Consider the following 25,400-nt stretch of genomic DNA (forward strand, 5'->3'; position numbering starts at 1 on the left):
AGGGACATTATCAAGCGCCGGCGCCATGCTGCTCTTTGTGGGCGGGGTGCTGTTGGTGTCCAATGAAAGTTCGATCTTGGTGATCTTGTCATTAAGGAAATTGGCAAAGTTGTAGCACAGTTTTTTGGATGCCTGAATTGAGGATGTCGCGGGCTTGGAGGTTTGTTGCCTGATAATGTTATAGAGCTCTTTAGGTCTATTTTTTGCATTGTCCAGGACAGTGCGAAAAAACGTGGATTTTTTGGTCTTGATATGATTGTTGTACTTCCTGCGGGCCGTTCTGAGTTGTTCGCGGAGGGTAGTCAAAGGATTATACCTCCAGCGTCTTTCTGTGGCTCTTAGTAGTATCCTTTTGGAGTTGTTGTCGGTGTTGAACCATGATCTGGAAGGAGTGGCTCTGCGTTTTTTTAGTTTCAAGGGGGCTAGTTGGTCAAGCATGGTCATCATATTTGCATTTTTGTCACAGATGCCAGCATTGTGGAGACTTCTGCATAGGGTGCGATCAGAGACGGTATTGAAGGTGGCCGAGGTCCAGGAGGATAAGGGCTGCAGTATCGCCTAAGTCGATTAGGACACAGATGTTGTCTATGTCGGCGAGGAGGGTGGTCTCGGAGCTGTGGTTGCTTCAGAAGCCCGATTGGGAGAGGTCCTGGATGTGGTTTGTTTCGATGAACTTAGAAGGTTGGGCGGTGATGGCCTTCTCGATGACCTTGGCTGTAAAGGGGATGAGAGAGATGGGTCTGAAGTTCTTGAGCTCCATCAGGTCGGTAGAGGATTTCTTCAGCAAGGCGTTGATCTCTGCTTGTTTTCAGTCTTCCAGAAAGGTGGCGGAGTTGATGGAGCAGTTGATGGTGCAGCAGAGTTCTGGGGTGATGGTGTTGTCTGCTCTGTTGAAGATGTGATATGGGCGGGGTCAAAGGGAGCTCCAGAGTGGATGCTCTTCATAATCTTTACAATGTTGTCCGCGGTGAGGGGGGCCCAAGTGAGTAGGGTCTGTTGGGGTTCGGCATAGTAGGGTGTGGTGGTTGTGGGTGGGGTGGGATGGTCATGGGTATCGGGTCTGTCAAAGCCGTTGTATATCTCCTTGATCTTGCAGTGGAAGTAGGTGTGAAGGTTGATGCGGAGGTCTTGTGAGGGGGGAATATCTGGTGTCTCTGTGCTGGTTCTGGCTAATTCTTTGACCATGGTGAAATGTTCCTTGCAGTGGAGTGCATTGGAGTTGATCCTTTCTTGTAGGGCCACTTTCTTTGTTGTTCTGATAAGGTGGTGGTGTGCGGTGACAGCAGTCTTGAAGGCTGAGTGGTCTTTCCAGGTCTTGCTGCTCCTCCATCTCTTCTCAAGCCGTCTTCAGGTGTGACTGTACTCTCAAAGGGCGGGAGAGAACCAGCGGGCTTTCTTAGAGTGTTGTTTGCTTGGGGCTTTCTTCAAGGGAGCCAAAGTGTCAGTGCAGTCGGAGATTCATCGGTGGATGTCTCTCCCAACAGCTAACAGTTGACAGGGGAAAACATACCAAGCTGGGGATCACAGAGCTGCTGTAGGGGTGGCTCCACCTCTCCACTCATGTGTGAGCTGAGAGCCTAGCATGGGGCAGGATGGGGGCGTAAAGGCACTGAGGATGGTGGGAGGCACAATATTTTTTTAAATTTAGGCCAGGGAAGTGGAGGGTTGAAGATAGAGTTGTACGGGCTGGTGGCAGGACCACAGGTTAAATTTTATTTTTGCTGGGGGAGGGTAAATGCACCGGATGGTGGATTGATTAGGCCAAATGTTATTTATTTTATATATGGGAGAGGAAGGGGGGCCATGTTGTCTACTGCTGCCACATTAATAGTCTGCTCCTGCATAGCAGTTGAAAGCAAGAACAGATAATTTGGGGGAGGGGATATATAACATTAAATTGTAGACAGGTAGAAAGGGCAAAATGGGGATGTTTCTCACTGTGAGGTTCCAACTCGTATCTTGGACAACACAAGCTTAATTTTTGTTGTCTATATATCACATCGCTGAGAAGGTATTGGTGGCAACTATCACTATTAATCACAGTTATCACTGTTCTCCATCTATAATTCTATTTACTACAAGCAAGTTGTGACATCAGTAGTCACCTGTAGTAAGACTATGACGTAGCTTAATAAGGATAATAAGGAAGTACATTGGAGTTGTGACTGCAAAAGCCAACAGACAGCGTGAAAGGCAGGTCAAGAAGTAAAAAAGGAATACATTTACAGCTACTGTATAAACAACGAAAATGAAAAATAGCGTTTCCTCTGAACTGATTTCTAGTAGAACGCGCTCAATTATGTAAGCATGTTACATTTTGCAGGACTAATGTTAAGTGCATGAAAGCCAGAATCTTGATGCGTTACAAAACAATATCAACCAATAACTATTTTGTAAAGTGACATATTAAACTACATGGTTTTTCCAAAAATTATTAAGTGAGTATTGGTGTGTTTAATTTCGTGATCTAGATCGTGCATTGGCAGTCTGTGTTTAGAATAAAATTCCATCTGACATACATTTAAAAGGATATTGCAAGTAACCTTATGGAGGAATGCATCCTCTAGCCAAATTTTTGTATATGGGGACGGGCATCCTCGCAGTTTTTTGCAATATCTTTATCATGTACAAAATACCATATTTTATCCTATGTATATATACATATGTAGGAGAAGAGACTGTGTTTATTGTCTCTCCAGTCTGATGAAATAAAAAAAATAAAAAATATAAATTGTATACGTAAAAATATTCTTAAAGGGGATTTGGCTAGCCCTCTACTGCCAATAGTCTCTCAACTGACCATCCCTAAAATCTAAGTGGATTTTAATATTCAGTCAGTTGGCAATCCTAGACCTAATTTTTGCAATTCGAACTGAAAATAGAGAGTGGAAAGGATTCTCAGGTTGAAGATGGAAATACTAATGTACGTTACCAAGACAATGTTCTTCTCTTTTTATAGTGCGTGGATGCAAATTACAGAATTACCCCACTATTTTATCTGGATCTACATCAGCCTTCAATAAGAACAAGCATTTGCACTGCAATAGGTCTCGCACGGTTTTAGAGTTAGAGCTACTGGTGGTGTAATGGAAATGTTTCCCGCGATAGGTGGGATGGTATGGCGGGTGCTGAAGATTTGCAGCAGTCTCCTGCTCCTAGAAGTGGGTAGGTGAGGGCTTTGGTGCTCAGCAACAGCAGATGCGAGGGATCTTGGTGCGTTATAGGCAGCGACGGGAGGAACGGTACAGTGGGCGCCAAAGCTGAAAACCCCCCGCCATAAGTTACAAAAAGCAGCAGCGTCAGAGGGGTGGTGGGGGTGGGCATGCACTGTTGTTGGAGGGGTGATGGGGTGCGTGGAATGGCAAAGCGAGATTAAGAGCATAACAGCGGAAGCCAAAGCTGAATAAGCACTGACACGAATAAGCAACAACCTCGGAGTGGTGGTGGGTCAGGCATGCACTGTTGTGGGAGGGGTGAAGCAGTGTGGGAATGGCACAGGGAGATTTAGTGATGTGCCAAGCTGAAAAATTAAGTGGCCACAAAGGTTTCATTGCAGGAACACGAGCACAGGCATGGCAACACATATAACAGTGGCAGTCCTCATGGGACGATACAGAAGGCCAAAAAGAGGGACTAGTAAGCCTATCTACCAATTAAAAGCAGGTATTTACAAAGGACAGTAAGAGAAGCCAATTGAAAACATGGGCGTAGCTTAAAGCCCATACTTTAGTACAACATGCCTTGCAGAGTAGAGCATGCGCTGCCCACGCTCGAACTAAAACGGAGTGGCGACAATGAAGAAACTTCATGATATTTACCAACTTTGAGCATACTACACTAATTTCGGAGCTTCCAGTTTCCTTGTTAACAATTTCCAAAAATGTACTTTCTATTTCAACTTCAGTGTATCTGAATTAAAATGGATTTATGATATAATATAAAGAGTGGCTCCAATGTCGACAGGACTTGGTGGAGAAGTGATTCGCTTCAAATCTGACCTATAGAAGTAGTGATACAAAGCCACTGCTATTTGGCACTTGGGGGCATATTTACAAGGGCTTTATCTCCGCTTTTTTGGCTTACAAAGCCAAAAAAGCAGAGATAAAACCAGCGCCCTATTCACAAGAGGGTGCTAACATGCATAATCGCATGTTGGCACCCTTTTTCCCAACGCCTCCCTTTGCATCTCCAAAGAGATGCAAAGTGGGCGTTACTGGGCGTACCCCGGATGGACTACCTTGCAAATATCGCTGATGTTTACATCGCGATATTTACAAGGCAGCCCACATGATTTTAGCAGACGTTCGATTTTGGCAAAAACGCCCGTTTTCACCAAAATCTAACGTCTGCTAAAATCCTGACTTAACCATCCCTAACATAGGGGGTGGATTATGCTGATACAACCCTGTGGGTCGTATCAGCAAGGTTATCGCCGTTTTGCAGGGAACATCGCTGGAAAACCAGCGATGGTTCCTGCAAAAGGGCGATAACCTCGCTATCTCTGGAATCTTTATCGCCCTGGAGAAACGCATTGTTAATAACGTGCTACCAGGGCGATAAATTCCAGAGATAGCCTGCGATAATATTATTATCGCTAAGCACGGCCCGCGATAATTATAGTTGGCCGTTGATAATACGCCCCTCGGTTCGTTAGCCTACACGAGAGTTGATGCATTCGGGTCAGCTTCCGGTGTCCTTGGGACCGCTACACAGAAACATTCCCATCACATGTGAACAATATTATCAGTCTCTGTTCAGAAGCCAAGAATAGAATGTGCATGAGCTGCTTACCTCTTCCTTACAGAAGAGGCTCACATCCAGATATTTCATCAGTTGGCCATTACATTCCATCCATTTGTCAAGGTGCACGACTACACCATTTGATCTGCTCATGCTTTTTTTAATATAGTTTATGTTTTCAGGAGTAACATATTTATTGTGCAACCACAAGTGTATTGTAACAGTTCAATACCTGAAGAACCAGGAGCCTACTGATAAAGATATTTTGGTGTATGTGAAAACACTTTTACAACACTCTTTAACGGATGTATGTAAGATTATGTAAATCAACCCCAAAGTGTCCAACACCCTGTCAATAAAAGTGCGAAGAGGCCATTTTTCTTTATATTTGTACTAACTGCGTATGAATATTCCCTCAATATTCTCATCGTATTACTATTTTAGATTTTTTATGGCTTATTCGAAAAAGGCATGTATGTGTATGTAAAACTACTACGGTCCGCAATGCTTTTGTGAAGAAGCACCTTTCATTTAGCATTAAACTTAAATTGCTGCTGCAGGGTGATCTGCCATAACAGAACACATGAACCTTCATAGTGACATGTCTTATCCTTGGTAATCATATTTCCTTATTCCAAAGTAAAATCCCTTTTCATTAAACCAGTTAATATCTGTTAATCTTTACATCTTTAGTTTATATGGTGCATGCTGGCAAGTGAATGTGTCAGAGCAGTGATCCCACAAAATAGAGTGTAAATGGACAAAGTTTATTAGGATATTATTTGACAGAGGTACAGTCTGAGCGAAGGTAGTATACAGAAGTGCAAAATATTTTACCAGCAAAGCTTACTGGGGCAGAAGTGGATTTTGCCAATAAATGCAAGACACACTGGATTCATAAGAGGCCTAAGGGGAGGATGAATTTTAAATGGATCCACAAAGAATCCCTAGTGTACATCTGAAAATCTGCAACATTCCTTTATTTCCTGGAGTTCTTCACTCAATAACAATTATACACACAGAGGGCCCGATTCACAGAACTAACTTAAGACAAAATTGTAAACTTACAACCATTTTGGTATCCACATATGGCACTCACTCATTTTGGTATTCACAGAAGGCACTTACCCATTTTGGTATTCACATAAGGCACTTACTCATCGATGAGTAAGTGCCTTCTGTGAATACCAAAATGATGAGTAAGTGCCTTCTGTGAATACCAAAATGAGTAAGTGCACTTACTCATTTTGGTATTCACAGAAGGCACTTACTCATCGATGAGTAAGTGCCTTCTGTGAATACCAAAATGATGAGTAAGTGCCTTCTGTGAATACCAAAATGAGTAAGTGCCTTCTGTGAATGCCAAAATGAGTGAATGGTAGTAAGTTTAGGATTTTGTCTTAAGTTAGTTCTGTGAATCGGGCCCAGAATTTCCACCAAGTGGAACATTTTACAAGCTTTAAGGGCTGTGTAAAATTTCTTCAAAATTACACTAAATTCAAACCAGTGAGCATGAAATGCATCCTCAGGTCAATTTTTCAAATTTCAAACCTATACCTCTGTCAGTTTGTAGTACTAATTTGCAGTTAAATCTATCTTCTGTAGGTTGTCATGCAAGTAACTAAGTATGCATGTTCTATGGCTCTTCGTGGGATTTAGTGAAGGCAAACCTTGTAAAAATTGTACAATGCTCATGTTCAACTGTCCTTATATAACAATTTTTTCCAAGTTATTCTTACTCACAAAAGGACAATAAAAGCAAAAATATTCCAGTAGCTTACATCAAAGTTTGAAAATAAATGTGAAAGAACACCTACTTCCTCTTCAAATATCCTTTTGTATCTAATATATTTTTCAGATGATTGATCATTTAGATCCGCTGTAAACGTTTCTGAGATTGTAAGTTGCATGTTGATTTTGGCTGCAGATTTAAGGAAAAAGAAGTGAGTGACATGGGCGGTCAACCATCTTTTCACATTTAAATGTAAATGGAGCATCATTCTCGACATTTTGCAACAAATCTATACAACAAGCACACACAACAATAATAAATAAATATATATATATATATTATATATATCTATAAATGTATGTATTCACTTAAAACACCATAGGTTTCAGGCACGTTATAGTTAGAAATTAGCATTTAAAAAACCTTTGAAATTCACTGAAAAAACCATAGGTTTCAGGCATGTTATAGTTAGAAATTAGCATCTAAAAACCTTAGAAATTCACTGTAAAAACCATAGGTTCTAGGGAAAGTTATAGTTAGTTGGACATTTCACTCGTACAAAACCAGAGAAATTCCCCCATTATAGTTAGTTCAGCTAACTATAACTCGCGCCCGGCAATGCACTGCTGATGACGTCACATATTACATCACTCATGACATGGTCAGTGACATCACTGATGGCATCACTGATGACATCTCAAATGACATCACTGATGACATCACTGATGACATCATCCAGTGACTGTGTGTTTCTGTAAAGTTTAAATATGTTTAATATATATAGGGAAAGGCATATTGAAGAATGAGTGGGTGTATAAGTGTCTGAATGGATGATTTAGTAGGTGTGTGACTGACTCTATAAGTGAGTGATTAAACGTATCTTACTGAATGCATGGGTTAGTGAGTAAACTGTGTGAATGTCTGTATCCGACTGTCTGTTGGTGTGTAAGTGGCTGCATGGGTTTGCGAATAGCTACATGAGTGTCTATATGGGTTATTGATTGGTTGTCTGAGTATTTGTATGGGTGCCTGAGTATTTGTGTGGGTGGGGTGTGTGTGAATCTGTGCATAGATGTGTGAGTGGGTGATTCACTGGGTGCATGGTTTCAAGAGTGCATCTGTGATGGACTGTATGAGTGGGTGAGTGTGTGTATGGGTGTGTTAGTGAGTGAATGTTTATCTCAGTGGTACATGTGTGAGTAACTACATATGTGAAAGGCAGTATATAGGTGTAGGAGTATATAAATGGCTATAAGTGAGAGTGTGTGATTGTGAGAGTGTCTGTATGGATGAGTGTGTGCTTGTATCAGTAATTGTATAAGAGCGTAAGAATGTGCTAGTATTTGTATGAGTAATTGAGCTGGTGTGTGTATAACTGTATAGGTGAGTAAATGGCAGTGTGATTAATTATTTGCATGACTGACTAGGTGTGTGAGTACCTCTATGGATGAGTGGCAGTGTGTGAGTGTCTATATAGGAGTATGAGTGCATATGATAGTCCTGTACTGAGTGACTATAAGTATGAGTGACTGTACGGGTGATTGAGTGGATGTGTGTGTAAACCTAAGAATGAGTGAGTGGGTATGTAGTAATTGGTGTTGGAGTGTCTACGGTTTTGAGAATGGCAGTCTGTAATTTAGAGTGGGCGTATCAAAGGTTATATTAGTGTGTGAGAAGATGCATCATATGTGACATCATGAGCAGTGCATTGCGGGGGCGCGAGTTATAGTTAGCTGAACTAACTATAACGGGGGAATTTCTCTGTTTTTTTACGAGTGAAATGTCCAACTAACTATAACTTTCCCTAAAACTTATAGTTTTTTTCAGTGAATTTCTAAGGTTTTTTAAATGCTAATTTCTAACTATAACATGCCTGAAACCTATCGTTTTTTCAGTGAATTTCAAAGGTTTTTAAATGCTAATTTCTAACTATAATGTGCCTGAAACCTATGGTTTCTTAGGTGAATTTCAAAGGTTTTTTAAATGCTAGTTTCTAACTATGCCTACAGAGGTAGGACATGTGAAGAAAGAAGAAAAAACGCACAGAAAGAAGCAAAAGAAATGCAGAAAGAAGCAACAGAAGTCCACAAAGACGAAGAAAAGTGCAGGAAAAAGCAAAACATGTACAGAAAGAGCCAACAGAGGAGCAGAAAGAGGCCTTGTTGCAAAATCATCCTGTGCCCACAACTTTTTCAGAAGGGTACTAGTGGTAACTGACTCTGACTAAACAGGCCTAGAGCCAGTGCTATGCTAAAAGACACTAAGAATACAGGGAAAACACCTACATACACTAGAGAATACTATGTGTTGAGGTACCCCTCTGATTAGCATGACCTCCTCTGTAAGGCCCTAGTACATAATAGGGCAGGGGAATTAAAACTACCTCTAAGTCAGAGGTGCATAAATATGCTACTTTAACTAGTAGTCCCGTTTGCAGAGTGGTGGAGATAGGGTGCTGGGCGTCCAACCAACGCTCAGGAATTCTGCTGCGTAGGATTTACAGGAGGTACCAGGAGGGATTCTTGGCCCCTAAACTCCCTCAGGACTATATTGGACTTCATCCCCCATCCCGTAGTCTGCCACGAGGCACGTTTGCAGAGTGATAGAGAAAGGGGGCCATGGACTCCGAAGACATTTTAGCAATCCCACTGTGTGGGACTTACTGGAGGTAACAAGAGGGGTAGTTGGCCCCCAAGGACATCCTTGGGGGCCAACTTCCCAAACTATTACCTCCAGTCAGTACCACACAGCAGCACTGGTAAGTACCCGTGCCAGGCCACGCCCACTTTGCCCACCACTCTACAAACGCGCTCCCTGGCACGCTCTTGGATGGGGATTGAAGTCTCCTTCACTGCTGGGGATCCTTTAGGGGCCAACTAGCCTACCTTTTACCTCCAGTAAGCCCCACGCAGTGGGATTGGTGAGAGGTAGACAAAGGCCATGCCCCCTTTCTCCACCACTCTGCAAACGCTCCCCCGATGCGTTGTAAGTTGGGGGATTAAGTCCCCTTGAATCCTGAGGGTCCCTGGAGTCCAACTAGCCCACCAGGTACCTCCAGTAAGCGCCACAGAGCTGCGTTGCAGAGAGGTGTAAAAAGGGGCATGGCCTGCCCCACCTCTCTGCAACGCAGCGTAGTGGCGCTTACTGGAGGTACCTGGTGGGGTTGTTGGCCCCAGGGACACTCAGGATTGAAGAGGAATTAATTCACCAACTTAAAACGTGCCACAGGGCGTGTTTGCACACATGTCACCTCAGGCCCCGCCCCCTCCCTTCACCGCTGTGCAAACGCGCCCCGTGGCGCGTTTTAAGTTGAAGGATTAAGTCCCCTTGAATCCTGAGGCTCCCTGGGGTCCAAATACCTCCAGTAAGTGCCACAGAGCTGCGTTGCAGAAAGGTGTAAAAAGGGGCATGGCCTGGACACCTCTCTGCAACGCAGCGCAGTGGTGCTTACTGGAAGCACCTGGTGGGCTAGTTGGCCCCCAGGGGCCCTCAGGATTGAAAGGGAATTAATTCCCCCAATTTAAACGCGCCACAGGGCGTGTTTGCACACATGTCAGCTCAGGCCCCGCCCCCTCCCTTCACCACTGTGCAAACGCGCCCTGTGGCACATTTTATGTTGGGAGATTAAGTCCCCTTGAATCCTGAGGGTCCCTGGGGTCCAACTAGCCCACTAGGTACCTCCAGTAAGCGCCACAGAGCTGCATTGCAGAGAGGTGTAAAAAGAGGCGTAGCATGGACCACCTATCTGCAACGCAGGCCTGTGGCGCTTACTGGAGGTACCTGGTGGCCTAGTTGGCCCCCAGGGGCCCTCAGGATTGAAGGGGAATTAATTCCCCAACTTAAAACGCGCCACAGGGCGTGTTTGCACACATGTCACCTCAGGCCCCGCCCCCTCCCTTCACCACAGTGCAAACGCCCCTCGTGGCGCGTTTTAAGTTGGGGGATAAAGTCCCCTTGAATCCTGAGGGTCCCTGGGGTCCATCTAGTCTACCAGGAACCTCCAGTAAGTGCCACAGAGCTGCGCTGCAGAAAGGTGTAAAAAGAGGCGTGGCCTGGACCACCTCTCTGCAAAACAGCCCTGTGGCGCTTACTGGAGGTGCCTGGTGGGCTAGTTGGCCCCCAGGGACCCCAGTATTGAAGGAGAATTAATTCCCCAACTTTAAACGCACCACAGGGCGCGTTTACAGAGAGTGTTGCTTAGAGGGGGTGGGGCCTCCGGGACGATCACTGTTTTTTTTTTAAGAAGAAGAAGGGGGTTGTGTGGCCCCCCTTCCTTTCCTATTTTATGGGCCCTGGGGACCCCATCCCTCCTGAGGCCATATTCGGCCCCGGGGACCCCATCCCCCGGGGCATGGCCAGTGTTTTTTTTTTAAATGTATTTGGAGGGGGGCTGCATGGCCCCCCTCCTCAGGCCAGGGACCCCATCCCCCGAGGCCCGCCTTTGCATGTTTAAAAAAGAAAACTTAATAATAATTTTATTATGGGGGAGGTGGCCCCCCTCCCGGGCCACTTCTGGCCGCGGGGACCCCATCCCCTGGGGCCTGCCCACTTTGTTGGGGACTGTGGAGGGAGCCCCAATGCCCCCACGGTCCCTGCCGGCTCCCTGCCTCCTGCGGGAACCGGCATTGCTTTTCCACATGGGGAGCTGCTAACATGCAGCTCCCTGTGTGAAAAAGCAATCTGGTTTGGATTTTGGAAGAGAGAGCAGGTTTCCTGCTCTCTCTTCCAAAATCCAACCACAGTTTGCAATGACAGGGCGGGAGCCTTGCGGCTTCCGCCCTGCTATAGCAAACAGCAGTGTCCCAGGGGTGGGCACCCCGGGACACTGCAGGAGCCGGCCCTGGGGGTTGTCCCGGTCCCCAGGGCCATGAAGGGCTCCATGAGGGGGGCCCGCGGGGAGGTGGTGGTCACCTGGGTTTGCATTATAGTGCCCCAGGTAGGTGGCGGCCCCCTGGGTGTGTGGGGGCTCAAGCCCCCCACACAGGTATATATTTTTTTTTAAAAGAAGGCCCGGGGGGTGGCGGTCACCAGGGCTGTGGGGGGGCAGTGTGACCCCGCAAATAATTAATGAAAGCCCCGGGGGGTGGCGGTCTCCGGGGCTTGGGGGGCCTTTGAGGCCCCCTAATCATTACAAAAACAAACCCCAGGAGGTGGCGGTCCCCGGGGCTGCGAGGGGGCCATGTGCTCCCCCGGAAATATATTATCAAAGCCCCGGGGGATGGCGGTCCCCGGGGCTGCGGGTGTCCTCCTGGGTCCCTGCAAATTTATTTCAGCATGCCCCCGGGACCTGGCCCACCCGGGGGATTAATTAAACGAAGCGTGGGAGCCCGCAATTCGGTTTTATTATTTTCTCGGCCGTGTTCGCGCACCCAGTGCGAATTCGGCTGATTTTTTTTTTTAAATGCTTTTTTGGGCCCTGGGGGTCCTTGTGGGACCCACTGAGCAGGCCTAGGGGGTCAGGGTGTTTCTACCCTGCCCCCTTTTCTTGTTTTTTGCATTTCTTTTTCTCTTTCTTGTGCCTCGGTTACCGAGGCGAAGATGGCTGCCAACACTTCCTGGTTTGGAGTGTTGACAGCAATTAGAATGCAGCTCGTGGTTGTGAGGGTGCGCGGATCCACCGCGCCTCTAAATGTCAAAACTTTTATTTTTTGATTTTCTCAGCAACTACTGAACGGATATACACCATTTGAAAAGAAGGTCTCTTTCTGAACCAAGGACTACATTTTTGCCAAATTTGGTGTAATTCCGTTTAGCAGTTAAAGCTGTAACCGCGTCTAAAGTTTCCTATGGGAAATTGCTTTTCCGACCTCTATTTTTTGATTTTCTCAGGAACTACTGAACGGATTGTCACCATTTAACAAAAAGGTCTCTTTCTGAACCAAGGGCTGCCTCTTTGCCAAATTTGGTGTAATTCCGTTCAGCAGTTCGGGCTGTAGCCGTGTCTAAAGTTTCCTATGGGAATTAACATGGAGAAAACACGTTTTGGGACCCCCTTTTTTTTCGGCACCCGCTTGCTGAATCACCCCGAAACTTTCAAGATAGGAGCTGACCGGAGCAGGCCATAAGTTTTGAAAATTTCACGAAGATTCGTCAACCGGCGCCAAAGTTATTGGGAAAACAAAAAATGCTTTTCCTATGGAAACTAGGTCCTAACTATAACCACCTACTGGTATATATATATATATATATATATATATATATATATATATATATATATATATATATATATCTATATATCACAAGCCTTCCTGTACCTCCTGGCGGCGAACAAGAAAAGCAACGTCCCACACGAAAGCTCGTTGATCACAGGTGAGATTTATTTGCTCATTGCATCACTTCTCATTCCTCACGACGCGTTTCGGGCATCTAGTGCCCTTGATCACATAATGAAATGGCGGTACAATTCAAAAATATATACTCTCTTTTTTTCTCCCTTGTTTTTTTACATTTGCACCACGTGATAATGGAAAGTGACAACATACTATACGTGTAGGCTGTTTTTCTTCTCTCTTTTTTTCTAAGTTACAATGCAAAATGTGAATTGATATCTGAAATCACTGGTATGAATACCGATATGTTGTCTTATAGTACAACAGTATCTAGCGCCACAAATAGTAAACATCTCATATAAAAATGCCAAAAATTCAATAGCAGCAATGAATATATATGCGACAAATAATGGATAATGAGCAACCTTCAATGTGCAAATTACGCATGTGCAACAGTACGCTGGAAATGATTGGTATTAATACATCTTCAATTTGACAATTTGGCATGTTATGTCTAAATACATCTATACATGCAATTTACATTCATTATTTGTAATGTGTAAAATAATGTCGAACGTATGTGCATAGATGTACATTATATATGTGCAAAATACGCATGTGCAAATTAAGCTATGATTAGTGCAAAAATGTTTTTGAGATGTGCAAATCACCACATGAATGTGGATCTGTTTGTGCCAAATGATGCCGTAATATGTGAAGCTAGATATCAATGTTCAGTACATAAGCTAAATATCGAGAAGTATCTCTTGATGTTTATAAAAGCCTAAATATATATAAAATGTTCCTAGTGAATTAAAGTGTCAAGTGCAAACACATTTATGAAATCTATTACCGATAAGAATTATTAATTGAGAAAAAAAATATAATTCAACAAATATTATTTAAAAGCGAATAACACAGATATTTGATTAAGGAAATACGAGTTGTGACAGCGATATAAATGAGCCTGATAATAACATGATCATGTCTCCAAATGCATCTACATGAAATGCTATGTAATACAACATAATTCAAATAGGTCTAGTGATATCATGCACATTGAAACTGAGCCCAGTTAAAAACTATAAAAAGGTGTGCATGTCCTCTGTGTTGTTAAGACCGTTGGGAAATTTACTATCAAGTTCTAAAATGTATTTTGTTTCTCGCTGCCTGAGTATTTTTTCTCGATTTCCTCCTCTGCGTGAAGCTAAAACTGAGTCAATCACAAAATAAGAAAGGCAATTGATATCCTTGTTGTGGACTTCTTTAAAGTGACGAGCGACCGGATATGCCGGGTCGCTGTTAATGATAGCGCGAAGATGTTGTAGAATTCTCACATGCACCTGGAGCTTGTTACTTCCCACATACCGAAGCCCACAGGTGCATGTGAGTACATATATCGCGAAATCAGTACGGCAGTTGTAATTGCCATTGATTTGTGCCTCATTTTCCCTAAATGGGGTATGGTATTTGGTAGTATTCACACCAAATTTGCATGCACGACAACTTGTGCATCTGAAAAAACCTTTTCTGGGTTTAAGCCATGAAATGGACTGTGCAAGTTCAGGACAGTTTTTAGATAATTTACCTGCCATCGACTGGTTTTTTCTAAATGTGATAGTGGGTTTATCTGGCAGTATACTGTTAAGGACGTTATCGGTAAGGACAATGGGCCAGTTTTTGTTCACAATGGCTCTGATTTTTCTTTCCTGACGGCTAAATGTCGTAATTAATCTAGGTGATTCTTCCGATAAAGTATTCTGTCCTTCATTATCTGGGGCATTTGGTAAAAGAGATGCCCTGGATTTCTTACTAGCTTTTGCAACTGCTTCTGTTAGTATTTTGTTCGAATAACCCCTTTTCCCTAATCTAATTAGGGCTTCACTTTGGCACTTTTCAAAGTCCTCTGAACTGCTACAAATACGCTTGAGTCTCAAAATTTCCCCATAAGGAATGCTGGTGATTAAATGTTTAGGATGTGAGCTGGTTGCGTGTAATGTAGCATTTCCTGCTGTGGGCTTTCTAAACGCAGTGGTGACTAATTCACAGTTCTTAATTTGAATGCAGACATCTAAAAATTCAATTTTGATGGGACTAATACACGATGTAAAATGTAAATTAAAATAATTTATATTGATGGTGCTAATAAACTCCTCTGCACTCTTGGAATCTCCATTCCATATCATGAAAACATCGTCTATATACCGCAGCCAGTGCATAATTCTAGTATTAAACATTTCCTTGTGTTCCGTTCTGAGGACCCGCTCCTCCCAATAGCCCACGTGCAAACACGCGTAGCTAGGGGAGAAGCAGGCCCCCATCGCAACACCTTGTATTTGCCTGTAAATATCTTTCCCAAACATAAAGTAGTTGTTGTTTAGACACCAAGTAATCAAATATATATATATATATTCCAACACAATATAAGGTAACAAGGTCTCAATAAATGATTCTCTTGCTCAATCCATGGCAGCTAGCAATGAGCAAGCAGGCTTAACTTAGGAGACTGGTGTGTGAAGCATCAAAATCCCCAATACATTAAAAAGTTAAGACACAATCCACAATCCAAAACTAAAAAAATTCAATGTTGGGAACCGGTGATATCAATTTTGAAAGAATAAACAATTTCTGGTGCTTAAAATCATATAGTGCCAACTTGGGACATCTGGGGGTCCTTGACCAGGACAAAGTCAAAGTATCAGGCCAACCTTGATTGTGCCTCTGTCGAATACCCTAGGCGGGAAGCCTTGATCAAAACTTTACCTTCGCATTTAGAATTGTTTCTGAAGGATTTTCTCTCGACATTCAGCGTGCCTTTCCGGCAGGCTGGATTTACAGCAGCTTTGTCAGCTTGGTTCAGCAGGAGCCCTCTGTCAACTCCTGGAAGTCTTGAGCTCCGAAGCTTTCAGCAGGACGAACCTGAAATCCAGGCTGGGTCGGAGTGCGTGGTACTCGGCTTGACTCCGGATGTCAGGTTTGTTACCTTACAGAGCACAATTCTGGAATTTTTTCCTAAAGCTTGACTTGAGGGTTCAACGTGTCCACTACACAAAGCCAAGGCTCCAGAGCCTCTGAGTTGCTCCTTGGACGTTAGGACTACGGTTCCTAATATGCACTTGGCCAAATCATTGAAAGTCCACTGAACGCACTCCAGGCTGGGGACTTCTTCAGGGGTATAGTGCAGGGAAGCTCTTTTAATAGCAGGGGCAGTCCTTCAAAGTGCAACCCTTTGAGTGAAAACCAGGGTTCCAGCAGGGCAGTCCTTCTTCTCCTTGTAGTTTCAAGCAGCAGATCTGAATTGCTATACAGCTCTCACATATTTATTCAGTGTTCTGGGGCGACAAGCAGGAGGGCACCCCTGAAAAATGTGGTACAGGGTGCCACCCAGAAGCATGATAGCTTCCTCCAAAGTGTGACATATTCTTGTTCCACAAATCACTGCCCTTTTCAAATTCAAGATGGAGAATTCCTCTCCTTAGGAGTAAGACCAGACGAAGCCAACCTACTGGTGTGGCTCATTTCCCTTTACACTCCCTTTACAGGCCTCCTGCGAATTCTACTCTTGTGGCTGCCATCTGGCTGCAGGGTCCAGGAAGACGGGGAAGGTCTGTCTGGCATGTCTTACTGTCCTGCTCTCTTCGAAGTCCAGTTTGATTTACCCAGTCCTTGTCCTGCTGTCTTAAGCTTCAGCGGTCCCCCAATCGACAACCTCTGTCTCTGTGCAGGCCACATATTACCTCCTCAAAGCAGTTTGGCTAAGCCTGGTAAGGCTGGCCAAACAAGAGAGGCAGCTAGAAGGCTGAATTTGGGGCACATAGAAAAGAAAGTTACATAACTTCTCATATGTATTAGTTATGATAAATTCAACAGTGGCAAGTTGTTGGATTTGTCACTACCCATCTTTTGAGTCCTTGAAATATTATTTTAGCTCACTCCTATCAATAGTTACACTGTATTACAGTATTCCCATGTTAGTTTATGGAGCTGCAAGTGCTACAATGTGGAAAAATAAAATTGGTAGTTTGTCCCTCACCAGGGCACATAAAACATAATTTAAAATGCCCCACTCATTTTTACATGGCACTCTACACTGGGGGCACCTAGAGGGGACTTATATGTAAATACAAGGTTTTTCAATTCTTTGGAAGTACCTTTAAATTCAAAGTCAAATCTGCATGTAATATCAATTTAAAGGCAGCTTGCAAAGCAGGGCTGACTTTTAAAATGACAGCAGGCAATACAGCAGGGCACACGTAAGTGCCTCAAAGCTGCTGGGCCTCTAAACCTACATGACCTACCATATGCTAGGGACTTACAGGTAGGTTTTCAGTGCCAATTTTAATTACACCTAATTACAATATACCTGTTTAATCAGAGCACTGGCCCAGGGCCTGGCTAGCAGAGCCCAGAGAGAAGCCAGAGTCAGTTACTACCAGTATCAATCATAAAATGGAGGTGATCAGGGCAAAAAGGATGATTTTCTCACAGCAGGCATTGGAGTATCTTCTTATTCTTGAGCAGGGTCTTACAAACTTAAATCAGTTCCTTGGCAATAGTACCAGGCAGAAGATCTCTTCTGGTACAAGATAATCACCGTAGATGTGATGCGGTGGTCCCTGCATTTTGGGTACAAACATCCGGCAGGACCTTGCACTAGCTAAGAAAATAATCTCGCTGTCCTTGAGGATGTCAATGGAAATGCCAGAATTAGAATAGCAACATGTTAGCAATGTTCTACCCCTAAATTGTCTGTATGTCAAGGTGATCATGGAACCTAGGGCCCATGACGATAAGCATTGTCACATTCAGTTCTCACTAGTCACTACCATCAAGTGCTCTTAGAAACCGACATTTTTCAATTATCATGTTTACTAAGGAATCAATAAAGCAATCACATGCAACTGAGCAGATAGAAACTTCACAAACTTTATTTTAAATAGACACACTAATTCAAAAAATAAAAAAAATAAAGACGTGTTTGGAGCACACACACATTGCACATTTTGTAACGGTTGCAAAGCCAAGGCCAACCATGCATCACAAATTTACAATGCCCAAAGATGCACAGTGTTCCACAATTACCCTTCTGGACTACAATTCCCCCAATACGGGACTTCGGGAGTCCCAGAGGAAGAGAAGAGGCAAAGGAAGGTTCTTCATCCTTGCAATGTGCAGTCAATCGCACAGATGCTTTGTGACTTCTTTTGATATTGTAAATCATGTAAATGTTAATGTTGCCAACTGTCGTGTAACCTGTCCTTTTTTTATACTGTGCAGGCAGCAGGTCTCTGGAAGAGCAGACAATGGTCCTATGCACCACTGCATACTCTCCCAAAATGCCCTTTCTGAATCCTGTCCTTTTAATGATGAGGGGCCGCATTGATGGCATTTTGCCATGTGAATGCTGTAATGGAGGTCTCCTGGTCTGCTGGTCCATGGTGGACGGAGTCCCATCATTACATACATTTGGTATAACGGTGCAGACCTTACTCTTGTCCCCTTAATGTGATTGAAACAAGCTTTTCACACTTCACTGTGATCGCTACCTTTGTATAACGAGGGATTTCAGAATCCCTTGCACTGCTAAGGCTGATCCTAGTGCAGTGCAGAGTTATGTTGTGAGCAGCCTCATTTATCATCAGCCCTGCTATGCATCATAAGGTTCCTCTCCACTTTAACAAATCATCCATTGCATGCACCCAATTTACTTCCTCGTCCCTTACAAAACGTCTTGATTGTCACTTATACAACAATAATAAATAAAAGAAGATAAAAGAAGAGAAGGAGAACATATAAGGGTGATGGGGAAAACATGTTCTACAACAAAAGGCTTAAGAATATACGACAGCTTTGTTCATAAAAAAACTCAAAGTTATGATTAGGATTAATATGGCTTCTTTGTCAGGAAATGATGCAGAATAATAAGCTTCCTATTCCCCTACACATCACACTACATGCTAAATTAGACTGGTAGCTATGTTTTAGAATTGTCATTCTTCTCCATATAGTTTATTAACTAATACATCAAAATGGCAGAATTTCACATTGGATACTCAAGAAGAGGTTTTAACAAGAACAGGGATAGGAGATCTTCATCAATTCAAAACAGTCAATTGTCACGCAAGCCTACGGAAAAGAGAAAGGTCCAGCATGGGTCTATCCTCTCTATTTGGCCCAGTTCACACCAGCAAAGCAAAAACCTTTGAGTGACAAGGGCTTTGCTTCATCTTGAAAATTCTTCTGTAACACAGTTTAATGAAACATTTAACTCCCTAGCCACATTGACCCCCATTTTTGTTCTGAGTGCACTATTTTCATTAATGATTGTAGCTGTATCACTTCCTTCACCTGTAATGTCATAGACCCCTTCCATGATGAAAGTCTGCGATGTAGAACGTCCATCTCTGTATGCCAAGGTACGGGGTCTGCTACTAAGCCCAGAGATCTTTGCAGTATAATCAATTTGCTTCTATTCTGTCTTATAATATGACAGGGCTTTTCATAATACACGTTTTATTGACAATACTGATAGTATTTTTGCTAGGCAGTTGTTTTCTGATTGTGGCACGTATACTGCATTCTACAGCACAAAAGTTTAAATAAACATTTCAAACTTTCTTTGTGTCTCTGTCCTATCTTATTGTGGATGAGAGTGTGAGTGAAAGGGGGTTTTTCTGTCACCGTGATCCTTAGAGGGTCGGGAATGTTGTGTTCTGGAGTGTCAATTTACTTGTCTCTCTGGATATGAGTAGGAGAGCAAGTGAGACACTATAGCTAGTCACATTCGGGCTCATGGTACTGAGGTGGTATGGTGACTCAGTCCCTGTCCACTAATGTTCTGTTCCTGAGTAGAATCCCTGCAACAGCAACAATGTTGCAAGGATGTTTTGTAGAAAAGATATTACTTTATAATGCTGATCATGAACCATGAGGATGGGGTTGGAGGGCGAGAACACATGTTAAAGATGCATTAAAATGTAAACAATGTTGTGGTCTTTTCTAAGGACTCAAGCTCTGGGGGATATTTACAAGGAAGTAACGCAGTGTGGTGCTGCACACAATTAAACAGCCCCACACTGAGGGCCTCATGTAGGTAGCTAAATACCGGCCGGTAACGGCCGAAATTCGGTAAATATCCCGTTACCGACCGGTATTTAGCTATTTGAGATGTAGGAGGCATAATTCAGGATTTGGTAAATTACCGAATTGGTAAAATACCGAATCGGTAAATACCGAATCCTGAATGTAGGGAGCACTCTAAAGAGTGCAAATCAGTATTAAGAATTCGTTATTTACCACCAAATACAGGTTGGTGATAAATAACGAATACCTTGCAAAACGCAATATTTTGCAGATGTAAGAGTGCCATGTGGCAGACATACATGCCCTTAGGGCATGTATGTGCGCCACATGTGCACACATGCAAGAATCAGGGGTGCAACAGGGTGTCAATGTGACACCCTGCCACCCTTGTATATGCTCCCCCCATTACCGAATCGGTATTTTCCGAAACGGTAATGGTGACTGGCTTCCCATTGATTCCTATGGGCCTCCAGGCCCATAGGAATCAATGGGAAGGTATGTCCCATTACCGAATCGGTAAATACCGATTCATAATTACCGAATTTTTCCGATTCGGTAAAATTTACCGAATCATTACCTACATCACATTTACCGATTCATAAATACCGAATCAGTAAAATTCGGTATTTATGAATCGGTAAATGTGATGCTACCTACATATGGCCCTGAGTCATTAAAAAAATGCATGGATGTGCCATATTTACAAGAATATGGCGCATCCCTGTGTTTTCCCTTTCTCTGACACAAAAAAAAGCTGCCTAGCGCCAACACAGATACCCTTGTGCCATAAACAAACTTTAAAGGCAATTTGCTCCTTCTCTGTGTGCTGCAGAAAGCAGCACACATAGACAGAGCATAAACGAGGAGAAATAAAAGTATTTCTCCTTGATGCGCCAATCTAACGCCTGATATTCAGTGGCGTTAGTTTTTGCCGCTGTCTCAGATTTACAGATCCTTGTAAATCTGGGACAGTGTCAAAAAGCAATGGGTGTTGTAGTGGAACTCCCACAGCAACACCCATTGCACATCCCATGCAAATACCTGCTTGAAATGGCACGATATTTACAAAGTGCTTTGTAACTATGGAGCAGTGCAGTTTCAGTGCAATGCCCATGTAAATATGCCCGTTTGTCTTATGGGCATACACTGCCTGTAGCTGATTCACTGTCCTATGCTAGAAGGTTAGGATAGAAAATGAAGCTGAACTGCCATATGAATATACATCAAAAGTTGCTAATGCACCTAATGTGTCTTGTAAGTGATTGGCTTGTGGAAAAACAGTGGGGGTGACTCCATCCACAGCCAAAATTGTCATCTGTCACTGTTATTATGAAACCAAAAAACAGAATACAAATGCTTTGAATAAAATGACCACAGGCTGATGCTGTCCAGACATCAAGTACAGGCAGGAGGTGCTTCAGGTGATGGACACACACCTCAGATGAGGTAAAGCTGGATATCACTGGCAAATCAATGAAGGGATATGTTGCAGTCAGCGGTTAACTCTAGCCACAAAGAGATCGAATGAGGGACGATATATTACTGAGGACTGCGTATAACACATATTCAGGGAAACTGAAAGATCCAGATTGAACGCGCCTTGATCAGACAAGTCTCAGTGATCCACAAGCCCCAGTGATAACAAACTACACAAGAACTCTTAATATCATGTAAAACACTGCTGTGATGCAGAGGCACAAACAAACATTCAAGTTCATAATATGTATACTGCAAAACAGCATCCATCACCTTGATGGAAGCAGTCATGAAAGGCCATTAGTGGTACCCAGAAATCCAGCTCCTACCGATGGCACTGGTATACTTGTCACTACCCCTAGTCTCCGCAGTCATGAATTACGCTGCAGAAAGAGAACGTAAACAAATTTTAAAAGCCCCCAATCACTTTCTGCAGATTGCACCCCTTGTCCAACCACTTCCCCCCCATTTGCAAAACCAGAGGGGCAAGAGGTCAACTCAGTGAAGTTATTCATAGCCATTGGCTGCACAATGTTACTTCCACTTTCCCTGACATGTTAGTGACTCAATGATGATTGTCATGTCTTCCACAGGACCCTATGAATGAGAAAATCGAGCACTGTGATGTTTACGTTTCAAAGCTAGAGCTAAATTTGAATACTACAACTGTTGGAGTGTCCTGCAAACGATCTTTAAGGCACTGAACTAAAATGGCATTGCCAGGATAAAGAGTAGATGAAATGGTAGCCACAAGGACATGAGGAAATATGAGGGAACTTCAGGATTAACATGTTTAGGGCCAATATGAGATTAGAATAAATTGCTTTCTAGCTTACTTAGATTTACAGAAATATTTTGGGAAACAGGACACAAATTGAACAAGGAGTGGCTTGGATGGCTGTTCAAAAGCCTGACACGTGATCAAACGAATTTCAAGCGTTTAATTAGTACATTATGTTCTCTATGAAAGAGTGAAAGGTCTTGAGCAAAGCAGGCCACTTGCTATTTTGGCCATGATGCTATAACTTCAGACCTATGTATTGTTTATGTAATATATGAGAAAGCCATTGGACATTTCAAAATCAATAGCATCGGAATATGTAAATTATTAAATTAACAGTTGCTTCCGAACGTTGACAAATACATTATCTTTGTTATTGCTACCATTTTTAGGTTGAGCCTATAGCGGCAGCGCGCATGAGCTGCTCACTTTGCGAGGAATGCAGTATTCAGTATGGAGTGGAAGTTCCGTGGAAGCTCCGCCTACTGTCCGCCCATCTTTTTCATTGGCTTGTGTCTTTGTCATTCCTAAATGCTGCCTTCCGATTGGTTTTAGGCTTGTTAGTCCCTCCTTATGACAGCCATGTCGTCATTTGTATCCTTCCATGGTTACTGGCCCCTTTACTTCGAGTGTTGTACAGTATGTTTTATTTAGATTGTGAGCACTATTTTCCTCCAGTACTTTCCCGCCCGCACTCTTGTTTGCAATGCAATAGGTCTCGCGTAAATGCGAGTCCTATTGCACTGCAAATGCTTGTTGTTTCTGCAATAAATACCGGTGGTGCTGCTAAAACAACGGCCAGACGGTAATCCTACTATTAAAATATTCCAAATCCTTTCTTTGTTGTCAAAAGCATCATGAAGGACAGGCAGTTACAAGTTAAGTTAAAGAGTGTAATACTTTGTTTCATATGATTTACTTCAAGTGGCTTTTAAAAAAAACATTTTTAAAAGGAAATCCCAATGGAAATTAACATTTGCGTGCAATTGCAAAATTGTGCCTCTTGGGCTCCCGTACAGTTCCCAGGACCAGGCAAACGCACCCACCACCATACTCTCCCCGACCCCCACCTCTGGAGTCCTGAACCTCAGGAAACTTCCTGTGGGGTGTGTATCTGCAGCGAGGAATGTGTGACACATCAACACACTGCAGCGCGCTCCCACCTTTACCCCCCGGTCTGCAGCGCGCTGAAGCGAGGCGGACCTGGGCGCTCGACCACCTTGAGACTTCGGATATGCAGCTTTTCCCAGACACACCATTCCTTGCACACCACCGCTCCGTTCTGTCTGCAACTTTTCACAATGGGGATGGGGCAAGTGGTGATTTGGGACCTGGTGAGGAAACGGCAGTGGCAAAAGAAGTCCCTGCTGCAGCAGTGGAAGAGGCGGGCAAGGACACGGTGTCCCCGATGAAGGACGAGGTGTCGAAAGGAGACCCCAGTGAGGCAGAGGGGGAGGCAGGAGACAGTGATGAGGAGGAGGACGTGTACGAGGTCGAGCAGATCATCGATTATAAGAACGAGGGTGCGAGTATGAATTTGGGGACTGGAACCCCTTACGTTGTGATTAATAGTTCATGAATATTTAAGTGCTGTAGTATTCACAGCGAGAGTGTGTTATGTCCATTTTCTAATGTTATGGCATTTGGATTGTAAATGTACTTACTGTGTACCAGAGCAGTGTGTGTATGATATGCATTTAACGATCGTAAAAATGATATCCTTGTTCAATTGTTATGCAATTGAAACAGATCACAGCTTTTGTAAAGAGTTGTGATTTGGTGCTCATGATCACTGCCTTTAAGTATGTTTTTGAGTTCTGTCTTTGAAAGGTGTTCTCTGCTTTCCTTTTTTAGTTTTGTTGATTGTAATTTGTCTTGTTCTTTCTGCTTGCGGGGCTTGTTGTCTGTAATTGTCCAAGAAGGAGGAGTGTTAGTTTGCCTTGATGTGCAGGTAACCTGTGTCGTCTATGTTGCTCTGCCTGCCCAGTCATCTACCGGAGATGTCTGTGCATGTATTCTGCAGCTATGGAAAGCTGTGGCAGGCAGTTGCAAGGGGAGCACACTCTTTCGGGTGGTGTGTGCAACAAGTTACTGGATTAAATGTACAGTCCCTTCACCTGACCATTTTTTGTCATCTCATCTGTAGGAAACAACAACATCACCCAGCATGATATGGGATAAGTGGATGTACGCTCACTAGCTCGTATTTTAGGAGGGTTCAACTTTCATCTGGACCTAGTGATCATTGTTTGTTTTTTGTGGACATACAGCATTTTTGGTCTTTGGAGTATTGTATAAAATCTTTATAACAGGATTAACGGATATACCTATAAACCATTCTATAGAAAGCGATGTTTCCCAATGTATGTATAAAATGGTGTCTGGAATGCTGTAGTAGAATGGGGGTGTGATATTGAGTGGTAACTAGGAACTAGAGAGCTGTAGGAAGAATGTAGACCTGACAGGACCTACCTGCCAATTATTATTAAATAAATAACTTCCTGCTCAAGTGGCTCCAGACTCTCATATGAAGATCCTGACCTCCTAATTACAACGTTTTGGCAACAAGTTGTTCAGGACCTGTGTGCACAACTCTGGTGGCAGTTGCTAGTCATGAGAAAGAAGATGCACCTGCGGCCATTGAGGACTAGTCTGGGGTCACCAAATTCAAATCCACTAGCTAATTGTGTCCACTCAGGCTGCTGGGCAGGATCGAGGCTAAGGAGGAAGGTGGGCAAGGTCCGGCAAGGGAACTGGCCCAGCTGAGGGGAGATAAAAACTGAGATGTGTCTTAGCGAAGAGTCCTTATCTTAAGAACAATGTTATCGAGAAAGTGTCATAAGGACAGCGCTGTGGAGATAGAGGAAAGAGGCATGGAATCTCCTTTCCAGAAAGCATAACTATGAAGTGACCCACCGTACTTCAGGCGGTAATTCATTGAACAATGTCATAAGGAGGAGGGTTGTTGATTCTGCAGTATGAGTTCTCAATTAAAGTGCCTGCGGCATAAGCTTATTCATACCTTTGGAGATGGAGATTATTTTATGGCGCCCAGTTTGGAATGACCAGAATAAATTGTGCAGTTTATGCCGTAGTTAAAGCGATGCACAGAGGTCATTTGACCATGCACAGCATCAGGTAAATGAGAACTTTGCCATCCGTGAGTCCATTGGCACTGGAAGAAGAGGGTGTGGTCTTTGGGGCCATAGTAGCATTACTTACTCATGAACGAGCCTCATCAATGTCTTGGATTCAGACCTTAACATTGGATTAGTGGCACCGCATATGTAGATTTTAACATCATGAAGGAGGGTAGTAA

The 25,400-nt window shown here is 43.4% G+C and overlaps 1 protein-coding gene across 2 annotated transcripts in view; it reads right to left on the bottom strand.

Annotated features, from left to right (window-relative positions):
* The window catches only part of LOC146816669 (adhesion G protein-coupled receptor F5-like), a 675,219-nt gene that overhangs the window by 569,430 nt on the left and 80,389 nt on the right, over positions 1 to 25,400 (bottom strand). For both annotated transcript variants that reach the window (XM_085610569.1, XM_085610570.1), the window contains exon 5: positions 6,558 to 6,661. In XM_085610569.1, the coding sequence (XP_085466695.1) occupies positions 6,558 to 6,661 (104 nt within the window). The remainder of the gene's footprint in view (positions 1 to 6,557; positions 6,662 to 25,400) is intronic.

The sequence above is a fragment of the Triturus cristatus genome, chromosome 6 (assembly GCF_964204655.1).
Source record: "Triturus cristatus chromosome 6, aTriCri1.1, whole genome shotgun sequence".
In the NCBI taxonomy this organism is placed as follows: domain Eukaryota; kingdom Metazoa; phylum Chordata; class Amphibia; order Caudata; family Salamandridae; genus Triturus; species Triturus cristatus.